This window comes from Oryza glaberrima, chromosome 4 (genome assembly GCF_000147395.1).
Source record: "Oryza glaberrima chromosome 4, OglaRS2, whole genome shotgun sequence".
Taxonomy (NCBI): Eukaryota; Viridiplantae; Streptophyta; class Magnoliopsida; order Poales; family Poaceae; genus Oryza; species Oryza glaberrima.
The window spans coordinates 10,147,275-10,169,250 of NC_068329.1; the positions used below are offsets into that span (position 1 = coordinate 10,147,275).

The following is a 21,976-nucleotide window of genomic DNA, read 5'->3' on the forward strand; positions in this document are numbered from 1 at the left end:
AAAAAGAAATTGTTCTATACACGAGTCAGGAAGATACATAAGTCAGCAAGGTATATGGCAAAGAATCCCTATTCAACAGATCATCTTAACCGAAGATATGGAAGCAAAGTTGTTATGATCAAAGAGCAGAAACTCTCAGCAGCATCAAAGTCAGTTTCCGATAGTCGTTCGGATTGCAGTATTTTTGGGAAAGCAGTTACAGGGCCTATAGTCCGTCAACCCAGGGAGAGTTAGCAAAGGATAATCGAAGAAGTAAAATGCCATACCATGAGAAGGACCTTTGAGTCTGATCCGTTAAGTGATCAGTGCTTGCTTCGAAGAAAGTCAGCTATCCAATCTGTTTAGGCTTATGACACTAAAATCAAGCCAGAAGCAGGATAGTTGTGCCAGCAGTAGAACTGATTGGGGAGTTAGTCAATACTCAGTATGTGCATGATTTAGATGAGAGTTTCTTTGTGTGGAATCTCCTATCATCAGCTAAGGGTGAAGTCCCAAATCTTGTCAGGATGAAAGTGCATCGCCATTGTTTCATTTTGGTGGACTGGTGAAGTTTCAGTTTTCAAAGTCAGGGCTCTTCACAAAACAGAGAAGTTTTGGTTATATTTGAAGGACAACAGTTCAATTGACCCCAGTCAGGCGAATGTAAGACTACTCCCTGTAAGGTGGGTAGGTCTTGGAGATGAGTTTTGGCTCACCTCGTCGCTGTTTTAGTTGAAGGTTCAACCCAGTGTAGCAATCCGGGTAGCACTTGAAGAAGCCTGTTGCAAGGTATCATAAGAGTTAAGCTGATCTCAAGGCATCTGATTGAATTCTAAGGTACACTAGTGTGGCCAGGTCAACAGCTCAGCTTTGAGAAGCAGCATCAGAGACGGTTGCAGTCCCGACGAAAGACAAAGCATGCGGCTCTTTAGCACAGTTATTGTTCGTGTCAAGAGTAGTTCGAAGTGAAGCCAGAGTCTGTGGATTTGTGTCTGTTAGATGCCAAGTCCTAGGAATAGCTCCATCTTTTTTATTCAGCTTGGTGAACTATCGGGTTATCAAATTGCTAGTATCAACAGCTCAGCCCAAGATAAGTAAGATTTATGAGCATCCGCAGTCCTAGCTTGGGTCAGTTCAAGTAGAACCAGCCAGTTCAGTTTTGGGAAGCAGTAGGACCGCAGCGGAAACCAGCCAGATCACTCGTACAGGTTTGGTCAGTTAATCAGTCCTGTGGGGTGCCAGAATTCCTGGGTCGAACCAAATGGTAGTAGCCAGTTCAGGGGTTTGCAGCAAAAGAACAAAAAGGTTGATACCGGTTGGTTCAGTTATGCAGATTTGATCAGTCAATCAGTGTCAATCAGTCAGTCTGAAACAAAAAGAAACAGTGCAGTGTGCAGATCAGTCAGATCGGTCAGACCGCTCGTACAACCAATTTTTCATTCTAGCCATCCCAGAATCTCGGGACGAGATTCCTGTAAGGGGGGTAGATTTGTAACGCCCCGATTTTCGATCGGGATTAAAAATTATTAAATAATGCATTTTCTAGAAATTTAATAAAAGTTAAATCAATTTAATCAAGTGAGTTACTGAGGGAATTAAAAATTTCCTTTTAAAAATCATTGGCTGGGAATATTTTGTAATATTCTTTGTGCCTTAAAATACTCTCCGGATTTTTCCGTGAATTTTCGAAGCTCAAGAAATAATTTTAAAGTCACAAAGTTCATTTTATCAATTAAAATAAAAAGAAAAGCAATAAAATTTCCTCCTCTTTGTTTTAGAGCCGCCCGGCCCAATCCCCCTCCTCCTCTCCTTGGCCCGCTCGCCTCTCTCTCCTTCCCTCCTCCCTCTCGGGCCGATCCCTCCCTTCTCGGCCCAATCGTTTTCCCCTCACGTAAAGTCTAAATAACCCCCCGGGCTTCCCCCTCTCTCCCTCCCCGACAGGTGAGCCCGGTGACCCCACCTGTCAGGTCCTCCTCCTACCTTCGGCTTCTCAGGCCGAAGCCGCCATGGCCGGCGGTTGCCGCCCATGTCCCGCCAAATCCGGCGCCCTCCCGCTCGCGTCCTCGCGCCCAAACCAAGTAAAATCGGTCCCCCTCCACGTCCTCCACCATCTCCCCCACTTTCCCCCAAAAAAAAAAGGCGCCGGTTTGACCTCCCCACGAGCTCCACGTCGCCTCCCACTTCGACGCCGGTTGCCACCCATCCCGGCCTGAGCCACTCCCTCCCGAGCCTATAAAATCACTCCCCCGGCCATCCTCTCCCTTTTCCCCAACTTTCCCGCACTCCCCGCGCTCTCTCCCGCTCTCCCCATGCGAGCCCAAGCGCCGCCGATCGCCGGCGACCCTCCAGCCGGCCGCTGCCGCCGCTGTCGACGTCCCCGCGCCGCGCCGCTTGCACCACCGGCTTCGCCGTGCCTTGCCGCACCCCGGCCCCCGCTCCGTTTTCCTATTTCATCGCCGGAACCACCTCCCCACCGCGCTCCCTCTGTCCACCACTCACCGACGAGCTCCGGCCGCCGCTCCTCGCCGCTCCAGCCACTACCAAGCCGCGCCCCGCCACCGTCGGCTTCGCCGCATCGCGTGGTACCCCGGCCGCTCTTCCACCTTCGTTGGAGACCGCCGAATCACCGCCGTCGTCTTCGCCCCGTGGAGTGCTGCCGCCTCCCTCTGCTCGAGCCCCATTAGCCGCCTCCTTCGCCGCCATGCCCCTCGGTAAGCTCCGCCGCCTCCCTCTTCGCCTCCTCCGCTCGTTTTCGCCGCTCCCCGGCCGCCCCCTCGCTCGCCGGGCCGATGCCGCCATCACCATTGTCGTCGTCGTCCTTCCCGCGTCGGTGAGCATCTCCCTCCTCCTCCCCTCCCTTTCTTTTTCTCTCTTTGCCCGCCGGCCGCCGCATGCGTGTCACGTCGCGCCGCGCCGCGCCGCCGCCGGTGTCGCCGCCGGTGGCCGTCCGGCCGCGCGCCGCCGTCTGGTCGGGTTGGTCGGCGAGCCACCCCTCCGCCTTGCACCTCCACCGTGGACTCGGTCCACGGTGGGCTAGATCCTTTTGCCCGTTGACGCGTGGGGCCCGCTCATTTGGTGAACCCGGTCCAAGCCCGCACCTCCTTGACCCGCTGACGCGTTGGGCCCGCCTGTCGGCGCCAGCGCCCCTTGCTGACGTCAGCGAATGCCATTTCCTTTGAGAAAATATTTAATAATTGCGCAATAAATCGAGTTTAATTATAGAAATCCATTTAAATGGCTCAAAACTTCTAAAATTCATATCTAATTCATTCGAACTCCGAATTGGGCCATTCAACTTGCAAAATTCATCTAAAATTGAGCTCTACATGTTTGTTTACTTTTCATGCACTGTTTCCTTGGTTTTTATTAGAGTTTTTCCTCGTTTTGCGTGCCAGCGTGTAGAATCCGTCGTTTCGGAAGATCGCGGTCGCAAGGATAAGAGTTTGGAAGATTGTTTGAAGAAGCAAGGCAAGTCACACACTTCCCCTTGAGCATGTTGATCCCAATTTATAAATGTTTTAGTATTTGCAACTGAATATGCATCGTTTTGCTAATTACATGGGACCAGGGTTTACCTATCTGCTTACTTGTGCCATATTATTTGATATATGTCCTTCGTCAACCGTGGGTGATAATTCGACTAGCTTGTGTCACTTATGTTGATCTAGCTAGAACTTTATGCTTAGCCATGCTTAATTACCACTAGCTCAGTTGATGGGATAATTGCAGTATTAGACATGTTAGTATCATGATGAGCTGCGTGCTCGAGACATCTGGCCATGTTTCATGGTCGTAATTATCCAACTAAAATACGACTGAATGGTGGACTGTGGGTGCATGGTTTTGCTGGTCGCACCCATGGCGATTAAGGACCGGTTCGCGGGATGCACTGGAAGACATACAGCGCTTGCCACAAGCGGGAATGGGTAACTGCCTGACTTGAAGTATAGCTTTTCTCTGGCTGACGCATCCAGGCAAGGGTGGGCGTGATGGAGCGGGGCGGGCCCTGCGACGGCCTCTGTCGCTTCCGGATTCACCTAGGCACGAGAGGGGACTGCCCGCTGCCTGCTGGGGGCGGGGGTGAAACCTGAGGTGTGGTGTGCTTGGTCAGAGCGGGTTATATGAAGGGTCTTGTCACAATCACCCGACATGGTGACGTGTCCGGCCGGGCACGGTAACATGCCGGTGGATTGTGTCTTGTGGGTACAGTTGTGCACCTCTGGCCAGAGTAAAACTATTCGAATAGCCGTGCCCGCAGTTATGGGCGATCGACCAGAATCACCGTGATTAGTCTCACACTTAATAAATCGACCCAATGCACTGTAGTTCAGGTGGGTTGGTTGGGCCTGTTCAACGTGGTGTAGCGTTGATCAGTGGAGATTTAATATTACTTTAATTACTCAATAGTTTTACCGTTTTGCTCAATAAAATGTTTTACAATCGCCTTTATGCAAATAGCCACAAGCCATCCTTGTATCCCATTGCACGTCTGCATCATTGGTGTGGCTTGCTGAGTACGGTGGTTGTACTCAGCCTTACTATTATTCCCCCTTTTTAGAAGTGTAGTGCTTCTGAGTTGAAGACGAAGTTAGAAGACCAAGGCTCAGACCCCAGTTGAGTTTTGCCTGTGGAGTGGAGCTGAAGCCCCGCTAGGATCGCCTTTTTCCGCTGCTGTCGTTCTCTTTCGGTGTGAGGACTAAGTGCCTCTTCTGTAAGTATTTACGTTTTATTTATGTTTGGAACTGTATATTACTTGTCGTTTTGTGTGCCCTGGCTGGTCCTAGACAGGGATTTAATACACAAAATAGTCTGGAAATTTGGGCTAAATTTCTGGGCGTGACACGTACGTATATTCGCTAAGTGTTTCATATATCATGCATCCGACGCACATTGCAGATTCCACTGGGTCCTTTTACTCTTCGACTTGGAGGCCTGCGTAGTCAATGTATATGACTCAATGGATAAAAAAGAGTCTATGTTTGACCAGGTTTTTGAACTTATAGACAGGTAATGTCATAAGTTCCAATGTTATTACGAATCTTGTTATAATTAATTACTACTATGAATCATAGCTTTAAACTCCATGTAGGGCTTGGTATCAGTTCCGTCATTTGGTCCGCGGCAAATGAAAAGAAAGACTTAGGCGGAAGTTTAAATTTCCTGTGAGTACACATGCTCTACATTTATATTGAATCTCCAATTCAAATACAAGTGTATATTAATTAGATCTCTCGCCGTTTGTCATGTATATATAGTGCGCAAAGCAAGCCCAGGGAACTAACTTGTGTGGCTACTACGTGTGCGACTATTGCCACTGCCTTGCGGACCAAATCATCACCACAAGAGAGCTCGATGTACGTACAAATAAATAAATTCAAAATTTCATTGCTTACGTATTGATTTGTTGTTTACTAATTAATTTCATACATTCATAGGTTATTCGCATGAGGGATAACCTCACACACAAGGAATTTATCGCGGCGGTTCAAGAACAACTCATGGGATTCATCAACGAACAAGTCCTTGATCCCGAGGGTGAATTCTACTACGACGGAAATACAATTCATAGGTCGTTAGCTTCTGAGATAACGACTACTACGTCGTAGTCGTAGATAGCTAGGACATAATGAAATGTAATTAATACATGTCTATTTTTCTATATGTACACATTTACTTTAGTGTAAATATATATTTTGGTCATATATATATATATATGCACATAAAATGTTAAGTGCTTTAATATATACCCATATGGGGCACCGTGGTGCCTGGGCACCATGTTATCAAATACACAGATTCACTCAAAATTTTCAAATTGTAAGTATATACCTAGTTATAAGAATTCATTTCATACCTATACCTATCAACAAAACAACTCAAATTTAACTTTATTTCACAATCCATGATTACATACCTAACTAAATATATGTTTGGATGCTATATACCTAGAATCAAAATCTAACAAAAACAAGTTCAAATTCAGTTCAAACTTGCTTTGAACTAGTTAGTAAAGTAGTTAATGTTAATACCTAAATATTTGAAAAAGTTTCGTACTTATTTGAATTTGGTATATACTCAATTTCAATCATGGTGCCCGGGCACCATGAAGCACCAAACAAATTTACTATATATTATGCATATATATGTATTGAAACATATATATGCATATATATATATATATATATATATATATATATATATATATATATATATAAACCATGCAGCAATAGGGCCATGCAAATAAAAAAATGGAAGCTCGATCTTTAGTCCCGGTTGGTAAAGATGGTTCAGCCGGCCACGTGGCTGAGCCATCTTTAGTCCCGGTTATTTCACCCGGGACTAAAGATAGTGATCTTTAGTCCCGGATTGATAGTCCCGGATTGAAAACCGGAACTACAGGGGGTTACCAACTAGGACTAATAAGGGTTTCTTCACCAGTGTTCTATTTCTAAACGACATGCCCATATGCCCAAGTCAATCAGATTAACCTTATTTTGAACTAAATAATTTGTTTAATTAAATGTCCAAGAGATTAACGGGCTTTTCGCTGCCTTATTACTAACAGTAACATGCGGAAATCAGCAGCCTCGGTAACTCTCTTCTTTGCGGCTATCGTGTTGGTCTCTTACTTAGCTATATTCAGATTTACTGAGAAAAAATATATGCATTCTACAATGATTTGTAAAAGCTGATAAGTAAAACTGCTCTGCAAAACAAATGAATATTATTAGCACAAGTTATGATTTTGATGATCTCGTGGATGAATTAGATTTGAAATGTAGAAAAATGTTACACCTACTATGTTATTTCAATTTCTAAATCAAATGCTAACCGGCTAAGAGGAGGTGGACTGTTGGTCTATACGCACACGTATTTACTCAATTCAGCATCCACTTAGATTGTTGACATTCGGTTGAATAGAATCACCGTTGCATCTTGCCTATAAATAAAAATGTGGGTTTGGCGTGCTCACATTTGGAAATACTGTGTTGCATGTGCTTGGATAAAAAAAATACGGGAGGTAGCTGCTACAAGTATATCTTCCTATGTCCAGATCCATCATGTTTTTCATTGTCAATTTGAGTGGGAGCTATTCTCAATATTTTTCTTGACTGCATAGGTCCCTTGTTTTTTGGCCTCATAGATACTGCTATGGCAATTTGATTTTGTAAATTACTCACTTGACAAGGACATGGTGAGAGCTTAAATATCTTTTTTTTGCACATGTGATTGTTATTTATAAATGCTTAATATGTTTATAAAGGAGCTGTTCATGGAGGTGGCTGGTCCCGAGTGCATCGTACCCGAGTAGAGATGGCAACGGTGAATTCACCGTCGAGGGCCACCTCCGCGTCCCTGTCACCGTGGTGATAAAATTTCACCGTCCCTGCCCCCGTCAACCATGACGGGGCTACATTTTCACCAGCCCCGATCACCACGCAGTGAATTTTGCCCCGTGGTTACCCCGTCCTCGGTTAAAGAAACACAAATCAAATCAGCGCTTGAGCAGTTAAACACAAATCAACACAAGAAACACAAATCAAATCAGCACTTAAGCAGTTAAATACAAATCAACACTTGAGCAGTTAAAGACAAATCAAATCAGCGCTGGCGGCAGGCTTTGGGCGGCTCCCGGCGGCGCAGCGACGGCTGCAGGCTCCCGCGCCCGCGTCGACAGCTGCAGGCGCCGGGCGGCACGACACCGGCGGCTCCCGGCAACGCTCCCGGTGGCGCATCGACGGAGGGGGTGGGACAGCAGCGGCACGCACGGTGGCTGGCGGTGGCAGAGTGGTGGTGCAGGCGGTGCGCCGCGCGCCCGGTGGTGATGGCTGTGCGGACGACCGCGCGTGGCTGCCGCAGAGAGCCGCCGGAGGAGAGGTGTTCGGCTCAATCTGGAGGAGTTTGACCAAAGACTAGGGTTAGCTTTTATATATACCTGTTAATTGAGCTTCAGTATTATGGGCCAAAACGTCTAAAAGTCTGAATGGTGCACTGTCCCCGCCCCTGCCATCCTCAATGGTGATAATTTTGGAACCATTTCATTCACCATGGTGGATAGATATTAACCATCCCCGTCACCTAATAGGTGAATTCACCGCGGAGAAACTGTGAAGGGGGCTCCATTGCCATCTCTATACCCGACGAATGAGGAAAGCAGGCATATTCTATAGATCCTCTGATCTTCTTATCATCGACTTTATTTTATCGAGCGTTATTATGCTAGCACTCATCAATTCATCCTTTCCTCACATACTACGTGTTTTAGCTATAACTATCAATTTTATACATGATGCCAATACTCTTAGGTACAAAATCCTGTTATTTTACCTATTTTATTAGGTTGATTGTACTAATTACTAACCAGACCGCAGACCGCGAAAGTACGAGAATAAAATTATAGCACCTGAGTCGTAGGCTAGTGACATTCCGTTTTCAAAACGGATGATCCAAATGCCTTTGAGTTCTGTAGCAATTAACTATGAAAATAGTACGGTTCTGATTGTTGGACCATTGGATCAATGTAGATCTTGGGGGCGCTGATCCGCGCCTAGTCGCGCGGCCGTGCACGCGCACGATCAGCGGCCCCCTCTAGTCTCTCTTCTCCAATAGTTTGTATATACGTATGTATATTACATACGTCTAAACTTTATATATATTCATGCATATAAACTTTGTATACGTACGTATAAAAACCTAAAAAATACACTTATATAAACTTTATATATGTGTATATATACAAAGTTTGTATTTGTACATATATAAAGTTTGCATATATATGTATTAAAAACCGAAAAAAATAAAAATGATACGGGAAAAATAGAAAAATAAAAAAAGGAATTCGTAAACTAAAAAGAATACAGAAAGAAAAAAATGTCCACGTGCAAAAAATAAAAAGGAAAAAGGGGGAAAGAGCGAACTAGTCGAGCGCCTCGCTAATTAGCGTTTGCGATAGATAATAGGGATGAAAATGGTCGGAAAAGCCCTGTACCATTTTCATTTTCATATATTTTTCTCGAAAACGGAATCGGAACGGCAGACCCGAAAACAGTAACGATATCGGTAATATCGGTATATCAGAAACGGGACCGTCGGAACGGAATATACCGATATTGGTCGGAAGTCGAAATTCATGTCGGAATCAGCGGAGTGTGGCATAGCACACATTTAACTATGCACGTAAATGACTTTTTAACTTTATTCTTGCATCATCACACTCCACGTAACACCGTTATATGATGATTAATGATATAATAATAAGTTTGACGAACAATGTAAACAAAGTTCAACAATAGTTCAACATCGATAGGTTGAGGCCACCAAAGTTCATCACAATCCACATGCCAAGTCATTGGGTTAACAATATTTTTCCTGGTCACTTCCACTTTTTTATGAACTGCAAGCCTACCAGACTTCCTTTATTCATGGGCTTCCGATGGGTTGGGCAGGCTAAACCGCCGGAGAACTTTCGGAATTTTGACGGAAATTACCATAAAAATACGGTCACCGACAAAACGGTCGGAAAAACCGCCATCCCATTTCCGCTACCATTTCTACAAGATATTACCATTTTCATTTCTACCACTTGTCGATTACCGATACCAACTGAAACTGTCAGCGTAAACTGGAAATGACAACTGAAAATCTTGGAAATTTCCATACCGTTTTCACCCTAGGCAGCTTCTTCTTGTAGTAGTGGGAATAAGGCCCCGTTTGGCACAACTCCAGCTCCCAATTCCAATTTACCTGAAGCCGGAGCTGTGCCAAACAATCCAAACCCTTCGTTTTTAGAAGCGGAGTTAACATAGCTACTCCTAACAAATGAACTACGGGGGTGGAGCTAGGTTTTTGCTTAACAAATGAACTACGGGGGTGGAGCTGGGTTTTTCTGCTCCACAGCTCTATTCCACCCCAAAAGACCCACTACCTTTATAATTTTTAATGTATTTACACAAAAATGCCACTGAACTACCCCTTCACACCTCCTCTCCGCTCATTCTCTCTCCTCCCTATCTTTCTCCCTTCCCACAGCAGCAACGGGCGGTGGCGTCGGTGTCGTCAGCAGCCGGCGACGGTGGGCGTCGGCGGGGGTCGGCGGTGGTGGGAGGTGGTGGCGCGACGTGACGCGACGGGGCAGTGGTGGCGCGTGAGTGCTGATGGCGGTGGCAGACGGCGGCGACGCGCGAGCTGAGCGGCGGCAGCAGTCACAGAGCGACGCCAACCAGGTGTTCGACGAAATGCCTATAAGGAACGTGGTGGAGTGGAGCTAACTAATCTAGCAAAACACTTTCGTACCCACTCAGCTCCTATAGGAGTTAGCTCTCGCTGGAGTTAGAGTTGGGAGCTGAGAGTTAGAGTTTAGAGCCCTACTAAACGGGGCTTAAATCGGCTCCTTGAAGAGTGAAGGGTGGTGGCCAGCCTCTACCACATCCCAATCCAGTGCATCCCACACGTGCTTCTCAATCTCGACGGACGGCTTTGGTTAATAGGCAGCAATGGTACGCAGCCGACGCAAACTCAATGTTGCAATTTTTTTCTTTTACTGCCACGAACAAGCCACGGCCTATTTATTTCAATTTCTTTTATTAGGTTGAGTTCTTTTTATTGTTTTCTAAAAACTTTCATATAGAATATATACATTTGTCTCAAATATAAAAACTTTAAGGTCGGACATAAATATTAAGAAATTATTTGGGATATTGTGATTGATCGAGAAGTATATGGAGAAGCTAATTAGTTGAGAAAATAATATATACTCCCTCCGTTTCACAATGTAAGTCATTCTAGCATTTTCCACATTCATATTGATTTTGATGAATCTAGACATATATATTTATCTAGCTTTATTAACATCAATATGAATGTGGGAAATACTAAAATGACTTACATTATGAAACGGAGGAACTATAAAAAAAATCATATTCGATACTATATTGTGGGGCGGAGCGAGTAACATTTCAGTCTCGTTGGAATGGCTCTAAACTCTTCCCCGCATTTCGTCGAGCACCTGCTCTGCTACCGTCTTCTCCGTCAACATCGCGCGCCGCCCGAACTCCTCAGCTCCAACTCCTCCACAACTAGCCAATGGAACACCGCTATCCGGGGCCGCCTCGACTCCGGATTCCGCGGGGCGGCCGTATCCACCTTCGCCGCGATGCTCCGGGCCGGCGCACGCCGGGACGGCTACACGCTCCCGCTCCTCAACCGCGCCGCAGCCTCCCTCCCCGCCAGCCGCGGCGAGGTCGAGCTCGTCGCCGCCGCTCACTCTGTCGGCGTCAGGACAGGGTTCGCCGCCAACGTCTACTTCTGCAACACGCTGGTGGATGCCTACGCGCGGCGCGGGGATGGTCGCGTGCGCCAGGAAGCTGTTCGACGAAATGCCCGCGCGCGACGTGGTTTCTTGGACGTCGCTGGTCTCTGCGCATGCCAGTGTCGGGGACGTCCGGGAGGTGTCCCGGGTGTTGTCCTACATGCGGCTGGACGGCTGCCAGCCAAGCGCCGTGACCCTCGCTTTGGTGCTCCGCGTGTGCACGGCCAAAGAGAACGTCGGCGGCGGGGGGCAGCTGCACTGCTACGCAGTGAAGATCTTGACGCACTTGTGCAGGATGGCAGCCTTGGACGACGCGGTGGCGCTGTTCCAGCAGTCTCCAAGAAGAGATGCAATTTCTTGTAACATTATGATCTCAGAGTATTCTTCAGAAGGGAACATTTCCAAAGTTGCTGAAATGTATCAAAGGATGAGAAGAGAGGAGGTGTGTCCTAGCTGCCAGACCTTAACCACAGTAGTTGCTGCATTCGCCAAGTGCAAGTGTCTCCGAGAAGGTGAGAAACTGCATTCTTTCGCTTTTAGGAGCTGTCTCAGCGATGCAATTTTGGTGGAGTCCTTTGTTGATTTTTATGCCAAAATGCGACAGATTAGCTTGATCAGTTCAGTCATTTGAAGAATTCAGCGACACAGGCAGTTGCATATGGTCAGCCATGAATTGGAGCTTCATTTGCTGTTGGCAGTTTATAGAAGTAATACATTTGTTTGGGCGAATGTTAAATTCTACATTTGTTCCAGTGTGTTGACATGCTGCAAGGATTAGTCATCAGTTACAGAGAACTTGGTGCACTACGGCTAGGTAAAGCAACTCATGGGTACATGATAAGAAACAATTATGAAGCACAATCTGAAAAGAGCGCCTTGGTGACATCCATCGTTAAACTCTATGCTAGGCTGCTAGCTGTGGGAGCATTAATTTGGCGCGAAGGTGCTTTGACAGCATCCATCAGAAAGATATTGTTGCCTGGAGTTCAATTATTGAAGCATACACGATCCATGGCTATGGTATGGAGGCTCTGGCAATCTGGCATTGTTCCACAGGATGCTAGACGAAGGAGGAAGGCCAAACGGGGTGACTTTCCTGAGCTTGTTGTCAGCATGTAGTCACTCCGGGCTTGTTAATGAAGCTCATGAGTTGTTTGATTGCATGACAAGAACGTTTGGCATCACACCTGAGCTTGGCCATTACACCTGCATGGTGGATGTTCTTGGACGATCAGGCAACCTAGATGATGCTTTGCAAGTTATCAGTGATATGAATGTTAAGCCAGATGGGAGAATTTGGGGTGCTCTCCTTGCTTCATGCAGGACATACTCGAACAGTAAGCTTGCTTCTTATGCGGCTCAGAAACTTATGAAATTGGAACCAGGTAATGTTGGCTACCATGTGGTGTTCAGCAATGCCCAAGCTAGTAGTGATTGGTGGGATGAAGTTGAAAGCATTAGAAGCTCTATGGTAGAGATGGACCTGCAAAAGCTGCCTGCATGGACCTGTGTTGCTGAGACTGGTAGCCCTTGATTTGTATATTCCATCTCTTCCCAAAACTTATGTTGATTTGGTCAGAAGATGACCAAAAGATTTGTGGAAGTTGCTGTATGACTATATTGGACTGAACTGTATCAACTGTTGATCTTTCAGGGTGTGAGATTGAAGTTTCTATTGATGGGCCCTGTAGCCAGTGCACTGTTCTTCAGAGCCGATCCCCTCGTGACTGCCGCTGTCAATGGGGGTTGTTGGTGGCAGGCAGAGTTCAGCTGCTCGCTCGAGGGTCAAATCGGTCGGATTGGATGGGATGCGAATATCTGGCATTACTGGCCGTGAAGTTCTCAGGTGGGATTTCCTTCCATTGCTTCGTTCTCTGTAATCTTTACTTATGCCATGACTTCACTTGTGTGGATTGATCTTTAACAAACTGCATAGCTATTGCCTTTTTCTGATCTGAATATTGATCCCATGTTCTTCAGTTTTGTCAGATTTCAGAATTTATAAGTTCCAAGTGGCATACAAATAGAAAAGTAGACAGTTCAATATAATTCCCGTAGATTTAAACTCCCAACAAATGGAAATGGAATCCGTCTGTTAAAATTCTATGCATCCAAATGGGGGCAGGAAGGAATCAGAAATCAGAAACAGGCTATGGTAAAAAAATTATCCCCAGTCATCATCAGTAAAGTAAAATATGAGAAACAAACCGATGTCCTACCAGATCAAAGTGACGCTTAAAGCCATGATTAAAGATTTAAAGTAGCTTAAATGCTCCTTTCCTGACATAGCAGTGACTTCAATGCATAAAGTGTAAAGATTGGCGAGCTGTTTCAATCATCTACATGTCCAGCAAATATAATGTAATCAGCTACTTGTTCTTCAAATAATATCTAGTCTGATGCCTGTCGCCACTTGTAGATGACATTGCAGTGACTTCAACGCGTGAAGTATAAACATTGCTGACCTGTTTCAATCATCTACATTTCCAGCAAATAATATCGCCCACAGTTTGTCTTACAAATACTGTTTGTCAAATAGTGTATGATCCCAAAAGTAATACCATCCACGGTTTGTCTTAAAAATCCTGCAGCTCACAAGCTCTGAAACTGGTTAATAGAAGGCGGAAACACAAACGGGCTCACTAGAAGGCGCTGCATGGTTCTTTTGCACCTGTTCTCATTCTTAATCCCATCTGGAGCTGTAGAACCGTCAGGATGTCAAGAAACACGATGAGCAACAGAGTGGGTATTTCAGCATCACTCCTAGTAAGTAGATTTCGGTGTTACAGTAAAATTTATGTCGGATACATTTCAGAGTTGGTTTTTGTAGCCTTCTGTTGACCTGCTATGATCCACTTTTTTCTTACCTGTCTGCACAAGATTTTGATTACTGGAAATGCTTTGGCGATATTGGTTTTCCTCTATTTGATAAGAGACCATGATCTTGTGCCTCTAGTTGGTAATTCTGACTCTAAAGCTATTTCACCTTTTGGACCAAACAGAGGATTTTATTTTATATTTCCCCTGCTATTATTTTTTAAAAAAACATTAACAATAATAGTATCACATATATTGTAATTTAACATGATTGAACTATTATCTTGTATTTGTGTTTTTTTATGTTCTTCACTAATGAATTAGTTCACAGTACCATCAACTTTTGTTTTTGTATGCTAGGACTGAAGCTAATGTGTAGCTATTGCTAGTGCTTTGTGTTCTTAACTAAAAGCAAACATCATCATCGTTGCTATCTATATAATAACCAGATAGAATAAATGGCTGAGTCCGTGCTCCTTATCACACTCGGCAAAATCACGGCTGCACTGGGTGCAGATGTTCTGCAGCAAATTCGGAACCTCTTGCCAACAGAAGTGTCGCTATTTGGGCAGCTCACTGGGCGCATGAACCGGATCAAAAAAGAGTTGTCTGTGATTCATGCATTCCTGTCACAGGCCGACTTGCAGGGTGTTCAGACCAGAACAGTTGAAGCATGGGTGGATGCTGTTAGGAAGGTTGCCTTGGATGTTGAAGACGTAATTGATGAGTATGTTCATCTATTAGGCCAGCAAAAGTGTGGATGGTTCACTTCAGTCAAAGGAAAATTTGGAAGATCTCAACACCTTTGTTTGTGGCTTCAAATTGTTGAACGGCTGAGGAGATTGAAAGAGACCTTTGGCACATCTCGGAGATGAAAGACAGATGGATTCATACCAGTAATGCGCTATTGGGCAGAGGCAATTTGGATGGTGACTATATTTGTGCCCTTCCATATTCACCTCAGTGTGGTTACTTCATTAATTCAGATGATATGATTGGGTTTGGTAACTACAAAATGTTGTTGATTAATTGGTTAGCACAAAAAGATTCAAGTACTTCGGTAATGGTTATTTTGGGAATGGGGGGAATAGGCAAGACCACACTTGCTTCAAATGTTTATGAGACTGAAAAGAGTAGGTATGATTGTAGTGCCTGGATAGCTATATCCCAGGTATATAACATTTGCTCTTTGTTGAGAACGACAATCAGACATTGTTTCAAGAACACGAAAGAAATCCCACCTAATGTTGACATAATGGATGAACACAGCCTCATTGTTGAACTTCGAGAATTCTTAAAAGGACGAAGCTGCTTGGTTGTTATTGATGATGTCTGGGATTATGTATCTATTGGTACTATTCTCAAGGCGTTTTTTCACAGTGAGCACAGAAACAAAATTATCATAACCACTAGGGAAATTCAGATAGCAAAGTTTGTGGATCAAAACTATATGATTCAAATGGAAAAATTAGAGGAGAGAGAAAAGTCATGTCCTGAAGAGTTAGTTGGTATCGCAAAGGATATTATGGAGTGGTGTTGTGGTCTACCATTAGCCCTAGTTACTATGGGTGGACTCCTGTCCCTGAGAGAAAAAAACAATAGCGAATGGAAACGTGTCTACAACAACTTGCTTTACAGTTTTGACAACGAACCAGGCCTTAATCATTTGAAACATGTACTCAACCTTAGCTACCGTTATCTACCAGAATATCTCAAAGATTGCTTTCTGTTCTGCAGCATATTCCCAGAGAACAGTATGATCAAGCGGAAGCACCTGATAAGACTTTGGATTGCAGAAGGCTTTGTGGAGGACAGGGCAGGAACTACGATGGAAGAGCTAGCGCATGATTACTTATCAGAACTCATTCGTCGAGGAATGTTGCAGGTCATGAAAAGGAATGAGAATGGCAGGGTGAAGCACTGTCGGATGCATTGCATCGTACGAGAGGTCACAATCTCGCTATGCAAATTGAGGGGTTTCCATATGATATGGGGCAACAAAGAATCAACATCTGCATATGAGGCACGTCGTTTTGCTATACATGGAATTAATCAGTCCAGTTCCGAAATCCTAACTTATCTACCACATGTACGCACATTCCTTTCGTTTGATGTCACAATGTCAGACACCTTGCTGTCAAGAATAGTATGCAGCTCTAGATATTTGACAGTGTTAGATGTATCAGGGGCATTATTTATCAAGGAAGTTCCGAAACAAGTTGTATCTCTCTTCAACCTGCGTTACTTAGGCTTACGTAGGACTAAGGTGAAGAAGCTTCCTAGTTCTTTGGGAAGGCTTGCAAATCTACAAACACTGGATCTTCATCACAGTTGCATAAGTAGACTGCCCAGTGGAATAACCAAACTAGAAAAGCTTCAACATTTGTTTGTCAAGACATTAAAGGACTCCAGTTTTCAAAGTCTGAATGCTTGTAGCGGTGTTGGTGCTCCTAGTGGTATATGCAAGCTTAAGTCTTTGCAGACATTGTTCACAATAGAGGCAAGCAAGTGTTTTGTTCAACAGGCAAACAAACTGGTTCAGCTAAAAAGCTTCCGGATCACAAAAGTTAGAGGATCTCATTGCTCAATGCTGTCTGAGTCAATCAAAAGAATGAAGCAGTTGGTGTACTTAGATATCTTAGCTAGTGACGAGGAGGAAATACTTGACCTGGACATCAGTCCACCGCCAAGCACCCTTGAGAAGCTTTGCCTGAGGGGAAAACTGAATGATTCTAATCTGCTCTCTTTCTTCAATTCCTTTTGCAACAATCTCACATGTCTTTTTCTTGGTTGGAGTAGTCTAAGCAGAGACCCCCTCCCATTGTTGTCCCAGATGACAAATCTTGCATTCCTCTGGCTCCAACGGGCATTCGATGGCCCGCAGTTGAGGTTTGTTCTAGGATGGTTCCCAAGATTGAGAAGGCTGCATCTGAAAGACATGGACCATCTTCATTCTTTGGAGATTGAAGAAGGTTCAGTGGTCAGTTTGGAGGTGCTGGAGATGACTGGTCTTAATGAGTTGAATGATATTCCCGGAGGTATTTTCTTTCTGAACAATCTTCAAGAGGTGTACCTCGATTCAATGCACAAGGACTTCATTAACCACCAGAGCGAGGGTGAAAATGTTGAAGATTTCCCAAGATTCATCTACGGCCACAGCCCCAACTTTTGGAGAGGGGAAGATGTGGCATATTGTCACCAATACACATAGAGTTCTTCATCCAAATTTCCACAAACTAGTTCAGACAAGAAACAACCGGTGAGTTTTTACTGCATGATGATGCTATTATTTTTCATATTCTAACAAGGGTAACACAATCGGGTTACAATGATACACAGTTCCACAAACGTACCTAAACAACTGATTCAATCAGAACTTCAGAAGAGGTAAATGGAGAAAATATAGCAGATAGAATAGAATGAGAGAAAGAACCAGCCATTTCCCTCTCTCTCAGAGTATGTTTAGTTATACACGACAAAGAAGCTGTTCTATATACACCAGTGCAATACTTAGAATTCGTCCAGTTGGTTTACTCGTTTTAAATTTCAAGAACATCCCCTGAAGCTGAGATGTTTATTTCAATTTTTAGAATTATTAAACCACTTCAAACAATTCTAAAAAAATCAGTTCTAAAATGGAGGATTTAGAAACTACACAAGTTTGCTCTGTAGTGAAATGAAACTAATTTATCCCTCAGTTTTTTATTTTATTTTTCAAACACAGTGTTTACTGGCCAATATAATTATATTTCATTTCAATTGTACAAAATTTGTATAGGTTAGAAATACTACCTAGCGCAAGTGATAATTTGTTTCAACTTGTTTGAAATCATTTATTAATTTTATGAAATTTGGAAAGTAGTCCAGACTTTTATTCTGGATACGTCCAAGGTTGAAAGGTTTTTTTTGACTTCCGTGAGGTGGAATTTCAAGGTTATGACATAATTAATTTTCCTATTTTTCCAAATATATTGGCTGTGGTTTTGATGTGACCTAAGTTACAGAATTTTCCTAGAGGCACAAACGAGAAAAAAAATGTCTAAATCTACACTAATTCAGTCCACACAATGGTCTACCAGACGACCTTTAACGGTCAACACTGCACTACACCAGTGACATTTGACAATGATGATACAGCTAGTGCACACAGACAGCTATTACAATCGGACGGTGATCGAACTGTTAGGACACTCGGTTCACTGGCTCATTGGTCAAACCGATCAAACAACCGGTTTAAAGCAGTTCAAATAGATGTGTGTTACAGTACTTAACAACATGTGTGGCCGAGACTCCGTGGAAACAAGGAGGTTTGGGTTCGACTCCTTCAGTTCAGCAGCTTTTTCCTATATTCTCTAACTCCACGTGACGCCCATACACACTGCAGCTTCTGCTCCTCCAGCGGTCGAACCACCTCCGATCCAGTTCAATTGGTTTTCACCGGATCGGTCGATGCTGTTCTAATAACTAAGCACACAGACAGATGCTTCCTACTTTAACAATTTTATTTTTGATGTTTGTAGTCTTCAAAAGTTGATGTGCAATGCCGTACCCTTCTTTTTATGTGATAGAAGTGAAAACCCTTGTATATAAAATCTACTTCCTCCATTTCATATTATAAAACTTTATAGGATTGCTCATATTCATATATATGTTAATAAATCTAGAAATATATGTGTGCCTAGATTCATTAACATATATCTGAATGTAGACAATGCTAGAAAGTTTTATAACCTGGAACGGAGGTAGTATTTGATAAAGACGATTGAGATTAAAGGCCTCCATACCCTAACCCCGATCGAGGGATAGTTTTGAGCACCAGATAGCAGAAAGGAGATGAACCTCCTCTCTTCAATAGAAATAGCAATGCTCCCACTAATTCTCGTGGCTTTACTACAGACACCTCTGGCAACTACATCTGTTAGAAGGCAAGGTTGAATCACAGCCTCCCGTCCATGCATGGCGATGCTTGCCACCAGCTGCCCCAAGGGTTGCGGGAACCTGAGCATCCACTACCCATTTGGCATCGGAGCAGGCTGCTTCTGGCAGGCTGGCAGCCCGACTTCAATCTTACCTGCGACCACTGCTGGAGATAGAGGCATTGGAGAAAGAGGCATTAGTACTGGTTGGTAACCCTTTTAAGTTCTAGTTGTGTAAGCGGTACACATACATATTTTTAGTCTTGATTATACAACCTAGGACTAAAAACTATCTTGAATAGCGATTGGTGTTATTATCTGGTACTAAAGATGATTTTTTATATTTTTTTTACTAATTGTTGTTTGTTGTACATATATGTATGTATGTACTCCTCCGTTTCATATTATAAAACTTTTTAGCATTTTCCACATCTATTATATTATTAAAACAGCCTTAAAAGTAGGCACCACGTTCGCTCTGGGGATTAGAAATTTTCACATTAATCAGAGAAAAAGAAAAGGAGAGTGCAACTAGAAATACAATCTAAAAAAAGCTGAAATTCGGAACTAAAAATAAGCAATATTGAAAGAAGATACCATATAAGAACTCAATACGAGATTAATCAAAATTCAGAATAAAAATAAAATATAATCTGAAGTTAGAAAAGAAAAGGAGAGTCCAAGTAGTAATACAATTTAAAAATAACTAAAATTCGAAATTAAAAATAAGGAATATTGAGAAAAGAGTTCATATAAGAACCCAATACAAGATTAATTAATATTCAGAACAAAAATAAAAATAAAATCTGAAATTAGAAAAAGAAAAGAAGAGTTCAACTAGGAATATAATTTAAAATTAATTAAAATTCGGAATTAAAAATAAACAATATTGAAAGAAGAATCCATATAAGAATCCAATACGAGATTAATCAAAATTTGGAATAAAAAATAAAATAAAATCTGAAGTTAGAAAAGAAAAGGAGAGTCCAAGTAGTAATACAATTTAAAAATAGGAAAAAGTACGAATTACCCCCTGAACTATCGCGGTCGTTCGAATTACCCCCTTAAACCACAAAATCGGACATTCTTCACCCCAAACTATGCAAACCGAACGAATTACCCCCCTCGACCCAATCCGCGGTGGTTTTGGTCTACGTGGCGTACGCGTGGCAATCCAGTCAGCATTCTATTTATAAAAAAATGTGAGGCCCACCTGTCATATCTTTTTCCACTATTCCTCTCTCTTCTCATGCGCACCTCACTCTTCCTCTCTCTCTCTCACGCGCATGGCAGCAGGCGGGGGCGGCGGCGCGCACGCACGCGAACGGGGTCGGAGGCGGCGGCGAGGATGGCGGCGTGCCCGAGACACGCACAGCGGCGAGGACAGCGACACGCACAGCGCGGCGGGGAGGGGCGCGAGGAGGCGACGCGACGGCCGCAGCACGCGGGCACGCAGAGTGACAGCGCGCGGACGGGGCTCGTGGTGCCGCCGCCGCCGCCGCCGACCTGCTTGTGCTTGTACACCCGCTTGAGGAGGTAGAGCCTGCCGCGCGGTGCTCCGGCGAGGTAGCAGCACTCGAACTTCCAGCGCGCGACCCTGCCGGAGAGATGCACCGTGTAGAGCTTGCTGTCCCCATGCCTTGCCATGTCGATGATTCTGTCCAGCTTGTTGTTGACGAGACGCCACGAGCGCTTGCCCGTGCGGGCCATGGCGAACTCCCTCTCCCTCCTGTACAGGACGGCGACGGTCACTGATGACACGCTCCTTGCTGTCTGCCACGCCATCCAGCAGCCGTGGTAGAGGACGAACGTCGTCCACCATCCTTTCCCTCGTCGGAGGGATACGACATCGGCGGTAGGGACGACGCTCTGGGCGTCGAGTTGGCCTTGAGCCATGGCTGCTTAAGCTTTACTTGCTGACACGAGTGAGCTTAGTGGTTTGGAGCAACAACACAATCAAAATAGTTTCCCAGCATATATCCTATATGTCTTTTACCAATCAACACAAGCATCCAGAAACACGTATCGATGAAGGTATAAAATTAAGAATCATATTCTGGTGTGGCTATATACATATGGAAGAATCATATTCTGGCGATGGTGTTCGTCCTGGTACAGGAAGCTGCCGACGCAACCGTCATAGCCATGGGCAGCACGTGGACGGGGCTCGAGGCGACAATGATGGGCGACGGCGATGGGCGATGGACGACGGCGCGCGGCGCGGGCGGGGCTTGAGGGGAGATGGTGACGGCGCGCAGCGCGCGGCGCGAGCGACAACGACAGGCGACGCGACGGCACGGGGCGTGAAGAGGCGCGGCAGCGGCGATGGCGACCGCCCCTCCTCGAGTTCCTCGGCGGGATCGACGAGCCGCCCAGCAATTTCGAGCTCCTGCACGCGGGATCGACGAGCCACCACCTCGAGTTGGGCCTGCTGGAGACGCCGATGACGACGCGGAACTCGGCGTGGATGGGGCGGCGCGTCGAGGAGGACGAGCGCGCGGGGCAGAGGGAGGTCCTCGCCGCCGTGCACGCCTCGGCCACGCCGCCGTCCTTGCCGCTGCCTCCAGCCCCGTCCGCGTGCGAGAGCGCCGCTGCCGCCGTCGCCCTCGCTTGCTGCCGTGCACGTGAGAGAGAGAAGAGAGAGAGATGAATAGTGGAAGAGGATATGACAGGTGGGTCCTACGTTTTTTAATAAAATAGAATGCTGACTGGACTGTCAAGTGTACGCCACGTAGACCAAAACCACCGCGGATTGGATCGAGGGGGGTAATTCGTCCGGTTTACATAGTTGGGGGTAAAGAATGTCCAGTTTTGTGGTTCAGGGGGTAATTCGGACGACCACAATAGTTCGGAGGGTAATTCATACTTTTTCGTTAAAAATAACTAAAATTCGGAATTAAAAATAGGTAATATTGAGAAAAGAGTTCATATAAGAACCAAATACAAAATTAATTAA

The 21,976-nt window shown here is 44.8% G+C and overlaps 1 protein-coding gene and 1 pseudogene across 1 annotated transcript; both read left to right on the plus strand.

Annotated features, from left to right (window-relative positions):
- The first annotated feature begins 10,948 nt into the window (after nucleotides 1–10,948).
- Nucleotides 10,949–12,821, plus strand: LOC127770754 (pentatricopeptide repeat-containing protein At3g46790, chloroplastic-like). The gene is made up of 4 exons (XM_052296562.1): nucleotides 10,949–11,313; nucleotides 11,408–11,729; nucleotides 12,041–12,117; nucleotides 12,344–12,821. The coding sequence occupies exons 1-4, from the start codon at nucleotides 10,949–10,951 to the stop codon at nucleotides 12,819–12,821; spliced, it is 1,242 nt and encodes a 413-aa protein (XP_052152522.1).
- On the plus strand, nucleotides 12,683–17,669 carry LOC127769467 (disease resistance protein RPM1-like; annotated as a pseudogene).
- The last annotated feature ends 4,307 nt before the right edge of the window (nucleotides 17,670–21,976 follow it).